The following is an 18,415-nucleotide window of genomic DNA, read 5'->3' as shown; positions in this document are numbered from 1 at the left end:
TTAGGGGAAATTGTATGTGTGTGTGTGTATCCATACACACATCCACAGCAACGATCATTCATAAATCTAATGAAGGAATTGAACCGGAGCTTACAAACTACCCTCCTCTCGGAACGGGCTGCCGTAACGAGGAGAAGCTGGGAACGAAGCTGGCAAATAGTTATAGGAGGGAGAAAAAAGAAGGAGAGTTGGATTTTGTCGTTTAATTAGCTTCGATGCAGCATGGAGAGGAGAAGGTGTCCAGATCTAGATAAGGGGAGACAGAAAGAACCAGAAAAAGAGATAACAAGAGTTCTTTAAGCATTGTCCCAACACCGAGGATGGCGAGACCTGTCTCCCACACTCTGGGCGTGTTGTCAGGAGAAAGGGCATCATGCTGGGTGAGGTAACAGGGCAGCGGAAAAAAGAAAAGCCCTCCACTCCGAACACAGTGGCCGTGACAATGGGCTCGGGCATAAGAACAGGGGTGAGGCTGGCACAGGATCCGGCAGCGGGCACCACTTCTTTCTGGTGTTCATTGGGCCTCTCTGAGTCAGAACCGACTCACACCAGCCACCACTGGCACCTGACAACAGTAGCAACAAACAGCCGTCCATTTTGCAGAACCAGAGTGGTACAGGGACACTCGGGATGCAGGAGGACAGATACTTTGAGGAAAAGCTGCAGGAAAGGATGCTAAAGAAGTTGACCAGAAGAGCCAGAGGAAGAGAAGACCGTTTCCCAGGAGGCGCACACCTTCATAACAGGCCTTCAGGTCGTTCTGGACAGAGGTGCTGAGAGACTCATAGATCCTCCTCTTCTTCCGCAGGACGTGCCCCTCCAGGCCTCCCAGGATGGCGCTGATCTGAGAACGCACGTGAACACAACCATGACAAGTCTACTTGACAGCGTCAGCATCGACCACCCTCCAGGCCTCCTCCTCACTCCTCCACCCGCTCTGTCGCCATAACAGCTCGTCCCACAAGTAGTTCCAGATCCGGGACACTCCAGGGGCACAGCAAGAAGAGACGAACTCCGGAATCCTTCTGGGAAGAAAGCTACCACCCAAAGGGGCAGCCCTCTCCCATTGAGAAGGAACGTACCTCCTGGATCAGGAAACTCTTTTTGCAGCTATCATATTTCCAGCCATTTCTCACCCCAATTTCTGTCATTCTCTCTTGCAGAGAGTGCTTGAAGGCATCTATGAGAGGCATCAGAGCTGAATCATGGGCCTTCCCAGCCCTACAGAAGAAGTTAAAGTAAGATGTTAAGAGAGGATAATGCTGCTGCCGGGCCAAAGCAAACATGAAACCAGGTGGCATCCTATAAAACTACAAAAAACAGTTCTTGAAACACTTCTCCCCATGCTAAGGATGGCGAGACTTTATCTCACATACTCTGAGCGTGTTGTCAGGAGAGACCAGACCCTGGAGAAAGGTCATCAGGCTTGGGAAGTGACAGGGCAGCAAAAATGCTTGTCCATTTTTAGGCAAGAAGTAGGGGGATGTGATCTAACAATGATCAAATCCCGTATTATGTGGACACTGGAGCCCTGGTGGCATAATGGTTACACTGTGATCCACAAGGTCAGCATTTCAAAACCACTGGCCACTCAGTGGGAGAAAGGCAGGCTTTCTACTCCTGCCAACAGCTGGGTTCTACCCTGTCCTATGGCATCGCTGTAAGTCAGCATTGACTCAACGGCCAAAAGATTGAGTGACTATTCTAGGCCCCTGATGTAAAAGCCTATGAAGTCAGTGTGATGACCCTATTTTACAGAGGAGGAAACTGAGGTTCAGTCAGGAGCCCAGATGTGTCCAAAGTCACACAGCTAGGACAGAGGCAGGCTCTGAACTCTGATCTGTCTCACCCCAAAACTCACAAGCTTTTCACTGTCTAGGTGCTCCCATAGAAGGGATGGGACTTGGAACTATACTTGGAAAGACAAGACGTACAGCTGTGAAAGGGAAGAGTTATTCCCCCACGGAGACAACATCATGAAAGAAGTTTCAGAATCTCCCAGGAGGAAGAAGAAAGAGTTGTAGAGGACAGGCCACAGGCTTTAAACCTCAGATGTCTACTTACATTCTAGGTGGCAATAGAAAAGTTGTGCAATTCCCCCGAACCTCAGTGTTTTATTATGCAAAAGAAACAGAAGCCACAGTATAGGATTATTGGGAGGACTGGATACAACAGTGCATGCAGAGTGACTGGCACACCACAGTTGCTCTTGGCGACACAGCCGGCTGACTAAAGCAGAGGGCTTGTCCTGGGCAACTGTGAAAGATAGGAAAAGGTGGGATAGAAGTGGGTGGAATGTCTTGCATCCTATCCGGAGAGATTTTGGTTTTACCCTCTGTACTTATAAACAGGGGACGGAGGGGGATAGGTGAGCTGGTATGATCAGAAAGGTGTTTCATGAAGCTAAAAATAGGATGGGAGAGAGGCACAGGGCAGCAAGTAAGACAGAAGCAAATGAAGAAACATGAGTAGGAAGCAGCAGGTGGCCAGTCATGTGAGATGCCAGCGGTGAGGGCAAAGGGAGCCTGGGGGTGGGCTGCTGCACTGGGGGAGGAGGGGGTTTTCTTTCTGTCTATAGAGAGAGGAATTGCAGGTCAGGGAAGGTGGGGCTCCAAGAAGGAATGTCTCCACCACCACAGACACGACCCACACCATCTTGGTGAGCATTCGGGGTCAAAGACATGCCCAAAGGCCTCATGGAGTCACTTAGCCTTTTCCATGCAGGGATCGTTGTGCAAGCCATATGTTTGCTTAACTCCACTCGCTCCAACCAAAATACCCTGTCCTGGGCTCAAATCCATTAGAAAATGTATCCCTTGCTGCATGTAGGAGATACTTGAAAAATAATAGGAAGCATAATATTAGTCTGAAAACAACACTTGATCTGTACTCTAGGTCAGCCTGGGAAATTTCTAAGTAAACCAAACCCAGAAGGCTTTTCTGTGTTTTGCCAAAGATCAGGCTTTCCTCCTCCCTGGGCAAGCTACTCTTTACACTTCCAGATCCAAAGTGCAAGTGCTTTAAGATGAGACTCTGGCCCAACCTTCTTCAAATATTTGTTCAGAAAGGAGCAAGATGAAAGATCCTGTACCTAAAGATGCTTCCAAACACGGGGTCAATCTGGTCATACATTGGCTGAGTGATGGCTTCATTGAGATCTATTCTGCCGAGCGTCCTGGAGGCATAGATGCCGTTCTTCAGGCAAACAGCTTTCAGAGTCTGGTGGAACCCTTGGTTTCCTCTACTCCTCTAGAAAAGCAAACAATACATGCATGGAAGTCGTGGGCACGAACTTGAATGCCGTAAGATCAGAATCACATTGTGTTTTGGACCAAAGGCTGGTACCCAGAATCACAGGAAAGGGAAGAGATCGTATGATATTTAAACGCATTCTTAAGCTGGGCAAGAGAGTACAGCAGTCACTCCCCTAAGCTGGCTAGGTGTCCATGTCTGGGCTTCCAAAACCCTCTGCGCCCACTTGTCTCACTTCATTCTGTATGTGTCGGGTGACTCACCAGGGTGTCCCCCACCCCCACCCTCGGCCCATTGAGCTTGAGGGGCAATGCACCGTCCATTGTACGTCCTCAGCATTTGGCAACGGCCACAAGGAGTGCTCCATGTACATTCATTGAATGGATAGATGAAAATATGCTATGACCCCACCTGGAGCGCAGGTCTTGATTTTCCCAGGGTAGTCCAGATTTCAAACACTTTTTAAAAATATGAAATGAAATACTATCTGATTTTTATAGCTTTGTAAGATTCCGCCCCCCAAGGTCACGAAATTCCGAACTCAGCAGAAAAGCCAGAGCTTTGAGTCACTATTTCCACTCAGAGCCTCCCCGGTGACCGAGTAGCACTGCCCCCCTGGGCTTGCTGGGTGGTACTCTTTACCCAAGCAGAAGGGCCAGTCTGTTCGCCGTGGGACCACTGAGGGGCCCAAGCTGCCAACGTCTTGGTTAGCAGGGAGCACTCCTCTAATCACTTGAACCACCAAGACTCTTCTAGAGCTGTGTTTTAAAAAGACATTAAACATTCGAGTCGGATAGCGTTGCTTCGTACGGCAGATGAAAATGCATTTTCCAAAAAAAATAAAATACTAAAATTAAAAAAAAATAAAATGCATTTTTACTGACCAAAATTTTAGTATGCAGCTGTGTGCTCCTTCATCGGTGCTATAGGGAATAAAGGAGCCCTGTTTGCATCCTAGGGCCATCGATTGGGTTACATATTGGACTGTAAATCTCACGGCCAGCAGTGTGGAGCCACCAGCAGCTTCATGAGAGACAGATGAGACTTTCTACTCCTGCAAAGATGTGCAGTCTGGGAACCTCACTGGGGCAGTTCTACCCTGGCCTCCAGGCAGCGCTGCGTCAGCGTTGAGTCCCTGGCAATGAGTTTCCAGTTTGGGGATTCTGTGCTTGGAGGAAACATGTTTTAACTAAAAGACTTTGTTGTGTCTGTCCTATTTTGCCTTGATCCTAGAGCATGATCATTTTCCCCACTTTATTTTAAAGGCTTTCAAAGATCGTTTTTAGCAAACACATCATGTACTTTTATACGACAGTGGCAGATTTAATTTAATCAGCCTCTTATTATTCAAAAAACAAAAACAAAATACTCACTGCTGTCAAGTCATTCCCACTCAGAGTGACCTTACAGGACAGCGTAGAACTGTCCCTGTGAGTTAGCGGCAGTAGAAAGCTTCCTGTTTCTCCCTGTGGCACGGCTGGTGGTTCAGAATGGCTAACCTTGCGGTTAAGGAATGATAGGACAGTAGCATATTCATGCTTGTCCAAATCTCTGACAGCAAAGGAAAGTTGAGCGGGTTTGTAGTCCCAGAGGGAGAAGCCATGCAAAGGCTGGTGGGAGAGGGCATGGTTCGTGGGTGACGTTCTAGGGAGGGCTGAAGAGGACTGATCCTGCTTCTTTCACAAGAAAGCATCTCCAAGGAGTGGTCTCTGCTTCATAGCTGCCCCTTCCCAGCACGGAGACCCAGCCAATAACTCCATATCTAGCGTCTTCTACAATGACACAGAAACCATCATCTCCAGGTCACTTAGCCCTCTTCTGCTATGAAGCAGATTGCCCCAAACCAAGGGGCTTAACTGTTTATGACATTGCAGTCTCGGTGGGTCAGAAAATTGGGGGTGGCTTGGCTGGCCAGTTCGGGCTCCGCAGGAGTTTCAGTCATCTGGCCGAAGCAGGAGAATCTGCCTCCACATTAGCTCACTGCCTGGCTGGCCAGCTGATGAATTCCTGATGGGAGGCCATCTCCTCTCCACACAGGCTTCTTCTAAGTGCAAATCCTTCCTGGAGTCGGTATCTCCTTGTTCTCACACATTGAAATATCTGATCTATTGTCAATTCTGATGGAGAGTGTCTTCCTATTTCCTCTCTTACTCACCTTGTCCTTTCTAATCCACCTGCCACAACCTTTGTTCTAGCCCTAACTCCTCTGCGTCCAATCTTTGTCCCACATTAGGAGCTCATTAATCTTCCCTAGACATAGCTCTGATGAAGCCATTCATTGTTCAGACTCTTAGGTCAGTTCTAAGTTGCCCACCAAGTTGACCTTGTCCCCCTCTACGGTAGTTAAACAACTTCTTGTCAACTTGAAGATATAAAAGTGTAGGGGTGGAGTCTAGCCTGTCAATCAGGTCATAGCCTGATGGTGCCTCCTTGGGGTGTGACCTTCTCATTCGGAGGGTCCTGAGAACCTCCCCCTTCTCTCTCTGCCTTCACCTTCCTGTTGATGAGCCACTTGGAGACCTGTGCCAGCCCTGTGCAGACCCAACTCTGCCCCCACCAGCCTGATGTCCTCCTGCATTCCGCATCATTGCGTGTGGCTGCGTGAGTCTGAAGAGGGACTTGTGGACTAGTATCGAACTTAAGGACTTGATCTGAACTGAGCTGGGATGTTTGCTTGATATGTAATTGCTCCTTAACAGAAAGCTCTCTCTCCCACATATGTGGGCGTCACTGGATGTGTTTCTCTAGTCCATCTGTCAACCGCTCTCAGAACTCCCGAGTGTGCTTTAAGCTCCAGTTAGACTATGCCACCTGCTGGCTCCCAAATGTGTTCTGTCCTTTCTCATCCTTCCCTCAGCCCTCATTCCTTTGTCTGGAGACTTACTACTGCTCATTCAGGGCCAGGCTTACCAATCACCCTCTCCAGAAGGTTTATTTCATTGTCCTATAGGAGGCCTGGTGGCACAGTGGCTGAGCTACTAACTGAAAGGTCAACAATTTGAAACCACCAGCTGCTCTGCAGGAGAAAGGTGGGGCTTTCTACTCCATCAAAAAGCTACAGTCTCAGAAACTCATAGGGGCAGTTCTACCCTGTCCTATAGGGTCACTGTGAGTTGGCATCGACTGAGTGGCAGTGAGTTTAGACTGTATGCCCTGTGTTGCTTTCCCAACACCCTTCCCCTTTCTCTGGGCATGAATGGCTCGACCACACCTTGCCCTTTTGTTTGGAAAAAGCTAGCTCTACCTCTGGCCACAAACTGGAGATCTAAAATAGACCTAAACTATTTGAAGAAGCAAAAACACTATCTTAGTTTCAGAAATGGAGTCAGAACTAACCTTATGACCCAAATAGAACCCCCCAAAAAAAGAAGAAAGAGAAAGAAAATAACCAAAAAGATCTGCAGTGTGTTTCTTCAAGTTTATGAGACCATTTCCAGAAATAACCATCCCTCTCCTCCTTCTTATCAGTGTTTCCCAGCCAGGAACAAGTTTGTCAGGACTGCAGCTGGGGTGATTATGAGCTACAGACCTCTAGTGTGTAGAGACCAGAGACACTGATAAACATCCTACAGTGAACAGGACAGCCCTCACCATAAGTAATTGTCCAATCCAAGATGTCAATCGTGCTAAGGCTGAGAAACTCTGCTCTAGACTTCATGGTGCACAGATGGGAATCCAGACACAGCCACATCACGAAGGGGGCAGCCTGCGAGTGAGGGCCCTGCACAGAGGCGAGTAAAGAGATTGCAGAGGAAGGCAGAGAATCTGGAGTAAGCAGATCTCCCGAGCCCACGCTTCCTCTAGAGCTCAGCCTCTTTATGGTCTTGCCTGGCTTGTGTTAGAGGCGCTGTGATTTTCAGCCAAAAGATTGTAACCTAGAATGTGGTCTGGCCATTTGGAGCAGGGTTTGGCTCTCTCATGGTCCTCACCGCATGCTACCCATCATTACCGTTCTCTGCCTGCTACTTCTTCTCCCATTAGGGACTGTTTGGGGTCATCTTTCTAAGTCCCCTCAACCCTAATACGAATAGGCTTGAGTTTTATTAAGCACTTCCTATGCGCTGAGTGCCTTGGTCCAGCATGGAACGGCATCTCTGCACACGTGACCTCAGTGAGCCTTCACAGCTCCGCTAGGACTCCAGAACGACTGTCCTGGGCGCAGGCCTGAGGCACAAAGGGGCACCCACTGGTTAAGGGGGAAAGCAAACTTCAAGCCACAGCCCACGCTCTTCAGCAGGGACACACTGTCTCTTATCACTTTGTATACATTATTTCTTATTACCCAAAGAATACACCAAATTACTACTCTCAAAGGAGTTAGTGTGGAGCCTGGTAGTGTAATGGGTTACTCGTTAGGCTGCTACTCACAATTCAAACCAACCAGCTGCTCTGAGGAAGAAAGATAAGGTTTTCGGTTCCCAGAAAGATCTACAGTCTTGGAAACTCACAGGGGGCAGGTCTACTCTGTCCTGTAAGGTCACTATGAGTCAGAATCCACTGGGTGGCAATGAGATGGGATTTATTGCTGTTGTTGTTGTTGTTGTTGCTGTTGTTAGGTGCCATCAAGTCAGTTCCAACTTCTCAGTGACCCGTGCTGCACCATCCTCACAGTTGTTCTTAGGTTTGAGCCATTGGTGCAGTCACTGTGTCGCTCCATCTTCCTCTTTGTGCTGCCCCTCTACTTTACCAAGCACGATGTCCTCCGGGGAATGGTCACCCCTGACAGCATGCCCAAAAGTATGAGACCAAGTCTCGCCATCCTTGGCTCTAAGGAGCTCCTGGCCGTGCTTCTAAGACAGATGTGCTTGCTCTGGGACTTACAAACGTTAAATGATACAGCTGCTTAGCAATTACCACCACCACCCACTTGCCGTCAAGTTCATTCCGATTCATGGCGCTCCCATGGGTGTCAGAGGAGAACTGCGCCAAAGGGTTTCCAGTAGTGAATTCTTTTCAGAAGTTGACTGAGAGGTCTTTGTTCCAACGTATTTCTGAGTGGACTCAAATCCCCCAACCTTTGTGTTAGCAGCCAAGAGCGAGGGACTCACGCTCCCCGGGGACTCCAGTTGGCAAAGTACAATTTAGGTGACAGAGTGGGGAAGGCTCTGAAACTAGAAGGCCTGGGCTAGGTGTGATTGTGTGTGTGGTTATGAGAAGTTAGTTAGCCTTTCTGCAATTAAAAATAATAATAAGCTTGATTACCACTTAGAATTATGAGAATTAAGTGCATTAATGCACATGAAAAAGCTTGGCACTGTATCTGGCACCAGAATTAGTGTTTATTAATATCAACATTTGCTGAATAAATGAAATCATTTGTACTTACTTGCCTACATGAGCACTAGAACCACCTAGGAAAAAAATGGATCTTTATGCCTTAATCCCAACCAATTAACTTCATAGAATGGCTCTCTAACTCCAATTCCTTGGGTTTAAACACCAGCTCTCGCTCTAGTGACTCCAGAATTATTGCAATTGATTTACTCTTGGCCATCTGTTTTATACTAGAAGCATCTTCTCTTTCATCCCAATCTCACCAACTAATCTAAGTATTTGCACCAACTTTTCCACAAAAATGATAACATCCAGAAAAGGTCTGCTTGGGACCGAAATGTGTCCCCCAAAAATACATGCTGCAAATCCTAACCCCAACACCTGTGGATGGAGCCCTGGTGGCACAGCCATTACCAGTTGGGCTGCAATGTCCAAGCTTGGCAGTTGGAACCACCAGCCAGACCGAGGGAGAAAGACCAGGCTTTCTCCTCCTATAATAGTTCCATTCTTGGGAACTCCCTGGAGCTGGTCTACACTGTCCAACGCAGTCGCCCTGAGTCGGCATGACCCGATGGCTGAGTTACGCCTATGGATGTAATCCCATTTGGGAACAGGATTGTCCTGGTTATGTTACCAACACCCGCTCTGTGTGGGGCATGTTTTAAAACAATCACTTTTGAGAGATAAGAAGACGGGATTAGGTACAGAAGGAAGGACATGGAGTGAGACAGATGCCTCTAAGGAGCACCGAGAACAATGCCAAAAAAGCTGAGACGAGGGACTCCCCCAGAAAGAACCTTCCTCAAGAGCTGGGACCCATACTTCAGACCTCGAGCCTCCGAAACTGTGAGGAAATTGATTGCCTGTGGTGTTTCTGGGATGGCACCACAAGAACTTAAGCTGTTAGATGAACAACTAAGATGTTGGAGATAGTATCATCGTGTATATATAAAAATATCTATAAAAGCTTATGCACTTAATCTTTTCATTCATCTTTCATGGCTAATGTTCCAACTCCTATAAAAAACGGCTAACAGCATAGTCTCTCTGTATGTACCGCTCCCGGACCTAGACACCTCTGCGTCCCCTGGCCTCAGTACCAGTGTCATCTTTGACATCTGACTCTTCATGGGTCTCTCTATTTCTCATGCTTTGTCTGAAACAAAATTACCCAGACTTCATTTCCATCCATCAGAAGCTCCTTATAACTCCCTGCCACTGAGCCGGAGCCGACTTACAGTGACCCTATATGTAAGGTGACCAGACTTTCCACTTTGGGCAGGACAGTCTCAATTTTTAGCAATTTTTCCTGTGTCCCGCGGTGCTTTTAAAAAGTCCCGATTTGGGGAAAGAATGCATGACAAGCTGGGATATTCGGTTTTTGGCTGCCATGTGGCTATTTTGCCAGGCTAGGAGTTTTATCAATGGTGTCCTGCTTTTGTCCCGCTTTACCACTGTTGAAATCTGGTCACCTTACCTACATGGGCCAAGGCAGAACCGCCCAGGTGAGTGTCTGAGTCTGTGAGTCTCTGCCGGAGTAAAAGCCCTCCAACTTTCTCCTGGGGAGTGGCTCGTGGTTTCCAACTACTGAATTTTTGGATCACAGCCCAACTCGTAACCACTATACCACCGAGGATCCTGCCATATAACTAATAGAAAGCCAACAATTTATATGGTAAGTGAGCAGATACAAAAATGCTTCCACAGCATGTAATCTGTTCAACATTTTAACACCAATGCTACAAGATGGCTAGGGCAAATCTTGAACATCCTCATTTCTTTTTTTTTTTTTAATCATTTTATTGGGGGCTCATACAACTCTTATCAAACATCCTCATTTCTAAAAGAAAACCAACCAACTAGAACAGGCTTAAATGGGTTTAAGCCACACAGCTTAAGTGTGCTGAGCGACACAGCAGATGTTTGGGAGAAGCGGGACTCACACTGCGGCCCTCAGATCCCACATGCCCATTCGCTTTTTGCTGAGCCACACCCTCCCCTTGGCGCCTGTAATAGACAGCTGAGCCAGTCCCTCCATGTGCTTTTCTACATGTGACTTTCACTCTCTTGCACTTCTGTTGGAACATTGAAAGGACTATGGACTGTCTTGGAAGAAGTAAGGCCAGCGTGCTCCTTAGAGGCAAGGATGGTGAGACTTCAACTGACATACTTTGGACATGCTGTCAAGAGAGAACCGGCCCTGAAGAAGGACATCATCACGCTTGGTAAAGCGGAGGGGCAACGAAAAAGAAGACCCTCCAAGAGATGAATTAACACCGCAGCTGCGACAATGGCTCCAGGATATGAACGATTTCGAGGAGCACGCAAGACCAGGCGGTACTTCCTCCTCTTGTGCATAAATGCGCCATGGATCGGAATTAACTTGAGGCTGCTTAACAGCAACCACATTCCTCTTTCAGGGCTTTATTGCTTTCAGAAGGAACGGGATATGAACTGAGGGCTTGGCGACCAGGCAGCCATCAACAAATACCACAGGGTTTCCCTGGACCGGTCACTCACCACCAGACATCTGCTGAGGGTCTGTCGATAGGAAGTCCTGGCATTTCTGACCCCTTCCCACAGAGGCCGCTCTATGTGGGCAAAGCATTGGCTGATGCTCTTCTCCAGCAGCTGTATCTTCTCTTCCACAAATCCCCGGAGGCCACTCATGTGCAAATATTCATTCTAGGGGCCAGGATCAGAAAGAGCATCAGGCCACCCCTCCCCAAAGTCACCTTCTCCTCAAATTTTACTTCCCTTCAGCTTATCACCAAAGCACCCCAGATTGACTGCTCCTTATTGCCACACACTCTGCACCCCTGAGTGCACAAACCTCCTTAGATTTTGTGGGATTGGGGGGAATGTAACAAACAGCATGTCTCCAAGTGTAGTCATATAACCAATTCATTGGGCCATTTGGGGAAGAGTCTGCCCAAATAAAAATCCAATTTCCTTTAAAATTGTGATATCCCCCCCCCCAACTGATCTCTGGTTCAACAAACATTAAGTGAGCTTTGCCCAAGGGAAATTTTGAGGACAGTGTTTTGCAGACTTAAAATGAAGAATCACCTGACGATCTTGTTGAAATCTGAAGACCTGAGGGCCTACATTCCTAACAAGTCTCCAGGTGATGTGTATAGTTTGACTAGCAAAGCCACAAGACCACAAGATGTAAGGAGCACATGGCCCTTGACATTGAAGAAGGCTGTCAAGCCAGAGAAAAGCATGTATTCAAATAATAGAAGGGAGTGCCCCGTCCAGCAGCTTGGACCTCTAGATTCCAACCTGGGGACCCATACTCAGGTTCCCTTCTGTGACACCGTTGGCTGATTCCATAGTGTCTGCAGCAGCTATGAACCAAACTCCTGAACGTGGCACTTAGATTGCCTCACGTGTTGATTCTAGTGGCTATCGAGAATCAGAATTCTAGGGCCTCTCGGGGTGTCAGAGTAACGCTATGCTTCATCGAGTTTTCACTGGCTGCTTTGTCAGAAGTAGATGAATAGATTCCAAAGCACCTGTGTGGACTCGAACACCCAATCTCTCAGTTAGCTGCTGCGTGTGTTAACCTGCTCTCACCATCCAATTCCAAAGCACGACAACAGAAACATTCACAGGATCTTACACGACAGAGTATAGAACAACCCCATACGTTTCCAAGGTTGTAATCATGAAGGGGGCGATAGAAACATCTCTCCCCTGGGGTGGCTGGGAGGCTCTAACCACGGACCGTTCAGTTAGCAGCCAAGAGCTTCAGCACTGCAGAGCTTCAGCACTGCAACACCAGGGCTCCTTCTGCACCAGCCTGGACCTCTGAAATCAACTTCTCCAGCAGCATTCTCTCCCCGTTGGCTTGACGCATCCTCCCAGGGAGCTCCCCCCCAATCGTTGGCCTTCCTCAAAGAGAACATCTCTTTTGTGACCCTATGTCTTAGTACCATGTGTCTCCCCCTTCTCCTTGTCGCCTTGTCCAGACAAGGTTCAAAAATCACTTCTCATGCAATGCTTTCCTTGAATCCTCCAGACAGGGTCGGGCGCCTACCGCCGTGGGTACATTCCTGTGTTGCAACATTCATCCTGCTGTTATGTCTATCCAATTGCATGTGGCTCCTCCACAAGCCTGGGGACTTGGGGGAGGAACAAACCGTTTGTCATCCGTGTTTATTATTCCAGGGCATGGCACAGAGAGTGTAATCAATAAGCATTTGCGGAGGGCCTGAGTGAGACCGAGAAACTGCCAGATCACGTTGGCTTTTTAATTCTGTTCCAAATTTTACGACAGAAATATTCCTGGAATACATGTGTGACCTTACAGAGATGATGTAACTTCGCTGGACCTCAATTGCATCATCTTTAAAGTAAGTACACGGAGCTAAGTGATCTTGAAAACGTCTGAGTCTAAAACTCTGTGATTCTTAGTTTATGAGCTTTGGCATTTATATCGTTTAAGAACTTTCATCGTTTTTAACCACTCAGGGTTATAAAAACCATACATTTCTTTCCCCGCTCTGAATGCTCTTTGAGTTCTATTGAAATTGTGGTGTCACTTGTGGCCAAAGTGAAATAAAGAACGCATGAAAACAAGACCTACCGGCAAAAGCCTCACACGATCCACCACCGTCAATAAACCCAGTGGGGTCACCCACCGGCAGAGGGCAAAGGGATAAGAGAACAGTGAGACCAGGAAAGGCTGGCACCTAGCTGTGCTGGAAGAGCACTTAGTCAGCTTGAGGTGTCACATTCCCCTTCCTCTCATCTCATTCTCTTTCCTCATAGCGACCATCCTCACCCACTATGCAAATGCCCCACTTTGGGTTTGAGTCCCAAGCTTTAAAAAAAATGATCAATCACACACATTTTTAGGTTTAATTTTTTTTTTTTAAGAATGCACAGGAACTGACAAGGAATTTTTGCCTTCCAACTTTCCGCCAAAGAGCTAACACTAAGACCAAAATCTTGGGCCAAGGAATGTTGAGGGAAACTGCTGGCAACGCTCTCTAAATAGCTATCAATGAAGTGCCAATCAGCCTTCTCCACTGTTTTCCGTCACCTGGAGGCTGCTGAGAGGCGAGGACTGAGCCCTGGCCCCAGGCTCCCCCCTTCAAGTCCGCAGAGCATAGAATGTGGGACAGGCCCATCCGTGTGTGATTTCCAAATGGTTTGTCCTTGTGTTTGTAAATAAACCAAGCACACACAGTACCACGTCGGGACTGGTTTTCCATCAGCACTTCCAAAAGCAATCTTTTGCTGGGCAGAGAGGCAAGTTTCATCCTAAAGGAACTTTTCCAGGAAGTTAGAAGGTCAACCCCTTCTCCAGCATTTCAGAGGACCAAGCCTAATGAGAAAATATCTGATTCCAGGAATTTCTTTTTTTTCATCCCAGAACCAAGCCCAAGCGAGGCATAAGAAACATGATGAAAAGAGAGAGTGAAATTTCATTTTTTTTAAAAGTCTCTTTTCAGGGGAATTTCATACATCTGGCCACTTTGACCATCTACACTTGGCACTGCTTGCTGTTGACCGCAAATCAGGCAGGTCGCCATTATTTGCCTCCCCTTATCACCTGCAGGGTTGGCCCAGGTTCTCCTTCCCACAGGCTGATGGACATCCTCGACATCTCAAAGAACTCTGTTAACCTGCTTTCCTCTACAGTCCCCTTGTCCCGGCACAACGAGACGTCTGCCAACTTGATTGTGCAGATCGGAGGGGAAAAACAAAGTGAGAGGGAAATTGCCGCGGTTGGTGGTTGATAACAGCAACCAGCTTTTCTCGAACACGCTTCAAAGCCTCACCAAGGATCTGGAGCAGGGTGCCAATCTTATTTTAAGGCAAACATCCAAACAAAAGAGAGCCCTCCATCCAAGAGATAAAAAATGTTCCCAAGAAAATTCTAACTGGTCATTCAGAAGGCCTGGATTCTAGACAGTGAAGATAAATTTCTAGACTCATTGCCGAAATCCCTTCATTGCTTCCTTCTGCTTCCATTATTTGACTTCTGTGGCTGAGTCTGAGCGTCTGGCAGCGCCAGGGCATGAAGGATGCCCAGCAAATGAAACCTCTTTGGGTAGAACATCTAACCATGCCTCCCCAGGAGGAGCAGGAATGGCCTGGGTTCCCGAGGAAAAAGTAAAATCCCTCCTGCTATCCTTTCTCGGGACACGGAAAAGAGTCAGACTAGCCCTGTGTTTTCCTCGCAGCCTCTCTGTCTCAGACACAACATCACTTTGTTCTCTTTCATGCCAATGTCACCATTTTCAGCTTTCCAGATAACTATGTTGTCTTGTTCAGAGTCTGAAGACAGACTCCCTGGGCTTAGTATCTTCCTTTGCTATGGAAAGAAAAAGTAAACCCTGCTAATATGTAACATGGTGAAAGGGAATAGTCCGTCCGGGCTGGGAGGGAGAGAATGTATCATGCGGTGTCTACCTACCGGCGGTTTGTCCGTGGAGTTGAAACTGTCTGTGAGGACCAGCAGGCCGAAGGCTTCAGTCACATACCTGGTCACCATCCTCCTCTTCTTGTCTAAGAGCTGTTTCCTGATATATTCTCTTAACTTGGGGATTTCTGGAATTCACAAACAGCACACACATGTTTAAAAGGTCACAAGTTGGTAGGAAATAGAATCCATAAGAGTGGAAAGACCAGGATGACAGTCTGGATCCACTATCGTGGAATCCTACCTGGACTTGGCACCCCCTAAATTAACCTTTCTGAAGGACATTTTTTTCTATGTCTAGGCTCAACAACAATGGATGATAAGTTAGCAGTGTGGAATGTGAACTTTATTTAGATACAACGACTGAAGTGGAAAAGTGCAGAATGGTTAAAACAACAGCCTGGCACTAATCTTTAGATTACTATATATCTACCTCATTGTCCTGCGTGTATCCCTCTGGGTCCTGTAACCCTGAACATCAAAATAGCCCATGCTTGCTGCAGAAAGGAACACGTGAGATTCAAAATTAGAGATCGGCCTTAACTCTAATTCTCTGTTGTTCAGGAGAAGACAACTGACATCACCATACTTTATCTCCACCCCACCCTTTTTTCTTTGATCCTTTTGTTTGGCGACATTGGAGCTCTTCTGCTGTTGAGCCTGCTCTCGCACACGTGATCACTTGCTGTCGTATTGATGCACACTCACGGCGACGCCCACGTGTAGCCTAGGAGATGCACTCTGCTCAGTGAGTGATTTTTTTAGAAGTAGTTCAGCGAGCCTTTCTTTCAAGGTTCTTTCCGGGTAGATTCAAATCTCTAGCCACGAAGTTAGCAGTCTAGCATGTGAACCCTTTGCACTGTCCGAGGGCAAAGCAATTGGTTCTCGCATGCAAACACATCCCGTAAAACGCCGCGTGCATTTTTAAGCTCGGTCCAAAGTCAAAGCTCAAACCCTGCGTAGTCACCCACTTTTCACGGAGAGGGACTCAGTCAGCACTCTAGGTTGTTCTGACCTTCTAACGAATTAGTCCTAGAAACCCACAGGGGCAGTTCCACCTTGTCCTACCGAGGGCACTATGCATTTGAATCGACCTCCGTGGCTGTGAGCTTGGCTTTTTCTCTCATAGTCAGCATCATTTAGACTAAGCCTTGTTTTTACTTTGTGCCTGTGCATCAGTTATCTTTATACCTACTCCTCACTTGTTGACTATCTTATTATCGAATATCACATATTTAGAATAATCATCTATCGAAATATTTTGCATGTTCGTGTAACCTGTAACATGTCTAGTAATCACCGACACGGAGGTGTGAGAGAAGACTACCACTGGCTGAGATGGCTGAGGTTCTGTATCAACTTCTCTAGGTCATGTTTCTCAGCGGTTTGGCAGTTGTTATATAAGGATGTAATCATCCTCCAGTTTGTCATCCGATGTTATCATCCTCCATTTGTGCATAATGCCGGGGTTTTCGCCTTCTTTTGTTTTCTTGCATAACAACCTAGTCTTTGGCACTTCACCAAATGGTACTCCATTAGGGGCAGGTGTCGTTCCTCCTCCAGATTTTATGTTCAAGGAATAAACGGTCATTCGTGTCGTCTACATTTCCCCATTACAGAAGACGTGTACAATAGCTGTTCAGGAAACAATTCCAATACCCCTAGCTGGGTGGGTGAGGAATCTCAAGGCAAACCCTAACCACCCCAGAGAGAGAGATGGAGAAATGTGGGTCTTGGGCACCACCACACGGAAGAGGAAGTAAAAACGACCTCCTCACAGGTGTAGAAACTGGCAAGCTGGGCATGTGGCTCAAAAAGATTTCAGAGAAGGAAATCTGTGATGCAAGCTTATCTTGAGCATGTTCGGTGGCGGCGATGAAAAACAGAAGGTACCAGTTTCCTCCTCAGTGAGGAGCGCCTGCTGCCAGTACTCCTGGGCGCTGACTGTGTACACCAGATCCGAGGCTTCCAGAGCCTTGGGGTCCGCCGGCAGCTTTCTCTGCAGGGAGAGAGGCACAAGGAGAACAGCGTCACGCAGCCATGAAACAGCAAAGAGTGAGCGGAGCTCATGAAAGACGTCAGCAAATGTCGCTCCTTCCCTCCACTTCAGCCAGAGTACCGTAAGGGACAGACCCTGTTCTGTACTGTTCTAGAGGTCGGGGGTTTCCATCTGTCCACTCCTCGCAAGCGCAGCAGTTCGGGAGAAGCTCGGGCATCGAAGTTAAAATCCTTTTCGATGAAAAGTGCCAACTCCTAATGGACATGTATGGATAAATTGTTTAAAAGTGTATTTACATGTTGAGAAGGGGGGTATTTTAGAAGTGCACCGCTGGCACAGACAGTGGTGGTGTGCTGGAGCCTGCTCGGACCCGCTGCAGAGACAGACGGTGCACAGCTCTTTCCAACACTGTGTTCAATTACTTCTCTTAGTAGCTCGCAATTGGCCGTAATGGGAATGTTTACGTCAGGGGAATCAGCAAATGCGATAGATCAGGGCTTCTTTTTCATCCTGAACCAAGAGCTGGTTGCTAAACATTTACATACACTCTCCAGCACAACACACACTGGGCAACTTTCCAACATGCTGAATGCAATAATGTCGCTCATTTAACATGTACAATTTGTGCAGTGACAACTGTCTATAACTATATGTATAGATATGGATGAAGGGGAAGTAAAAAAGGATCGCTACCAAGCCATAGAACCATTTATTAAACAAAAATACCAACATGTGTAGCTATAGTTTAAGCATATCTTGTGCATCAGCGTCTCTACACTTCTGACAACAGTGTCTCCATCTCTCGAATGCTTCCCGAGGAATCCTGCGCTCTTCCCTTTAAACCATTGAACAGGCTGCTCTGACACCCTCTGGGGACTCAAGGCAAGCGCCTTCTCAATATTCTTGGATTGGGGGAAATATAAAGAAGTCTGAAGGGGTAAGACCAGGGCAGTAGGGGAGTGAGGTAAGGTTTCTGGATAGAATTCTCACAGGACAGCCCTTACTACCCTTGAAAAATAAGTAGGTATATTGCATGATGAAAACCAATTCTTCCAAGTAACTGTCATGGCCTTTTTCTCATCAATACAGTTTTTCATTTTCTCAAAACTTCTTAATCAACCCCAGGGAATGATTATCCTGTGTCCTTTGAGAATATTTATCAAGATTGTCCCTTTGAAATCCCACCCCCCAAAATAAACATAGCCATAATTTCTGAGCTGAACTGTCTTGAATTTAACTGGCCACGCAGATCTCCCCAGAAACCAGTATTTTGATTGGACTTATTTTTTGAAGGCACTTGAGGTAGTTAGTTTATTGTGCCAGCCTAGCCTATAAACACATGTGGGATTAATTGAAGGGCTGAGGGATAAATGGCTCGGCGAGCCTTGCCTTTCTTGTCTCTCGCTCTTTGATCATCGGACCAGTGTGTGGCTGCCTTGCTTGTTCTGTGCCTC

The 18,415-nt window shown here is 47.2% G+C and overlaps 1 protein-coding gene across 1 annotated transcript in view; it reads right to left on the bottom strand.

Annotated features, from left to right (window-relative positions):
• Positions 1–18,415, bottom strand: part of NUGGC (nuclear GTPase, germinal center associated) — a 78,085-nt gene that overhangs the window by 9,958 nt on the left and 49,712 nt on the right. Inside the window, exons 11-16 of the mRNA XM_045286836.1 lie at positions 16,856–16,961; positions 14,957–15,090; positions 11,047–11,211; positions 3,092–3,249; positions 1,083–1,221; positions 736–844 (exon numbers count right to left, since the gene is read on the bottom strand). Of these exons, the coding sequence (XP_045142771.1) occupies positions 736–844; positions 1,083–1,221; positions 3,092–3,249; positions 11,047–11,211; positions 14,957–15,090; positions 16,856–16,961 (811 nt within the window). The remainder of the gene's footprint in view (positions 1–735; positions 845–1,082; positions 1,222–3,091; positions 3,250–11,046; positions 11,212–14,956; positions 15,091–16,855; positions 16,962–18,415) is intronic.

The sequence above is a fragment of the Echinops telfairi genome, unplaced genomic scaffold (genome assembly GCF_000313985.2).
Source record: "Echinops telfairi isolate 266 unplaced genomic scaffold, ASM31398v2 ScPeMD7_9;HRSCAF=40, whole genome shotgun sequence".
Classification (NCBI taxonomy): Eukaryota; Metazoa; Chordata; class Mammalia; order Afrosoricida; family Tenrecidae; genus Echinops; species Echinops telfairi.
Note: the sequence above shows the minus strand (reverse complement) of the source record. Positions and strands in the feature narration are given on the sequence as shown.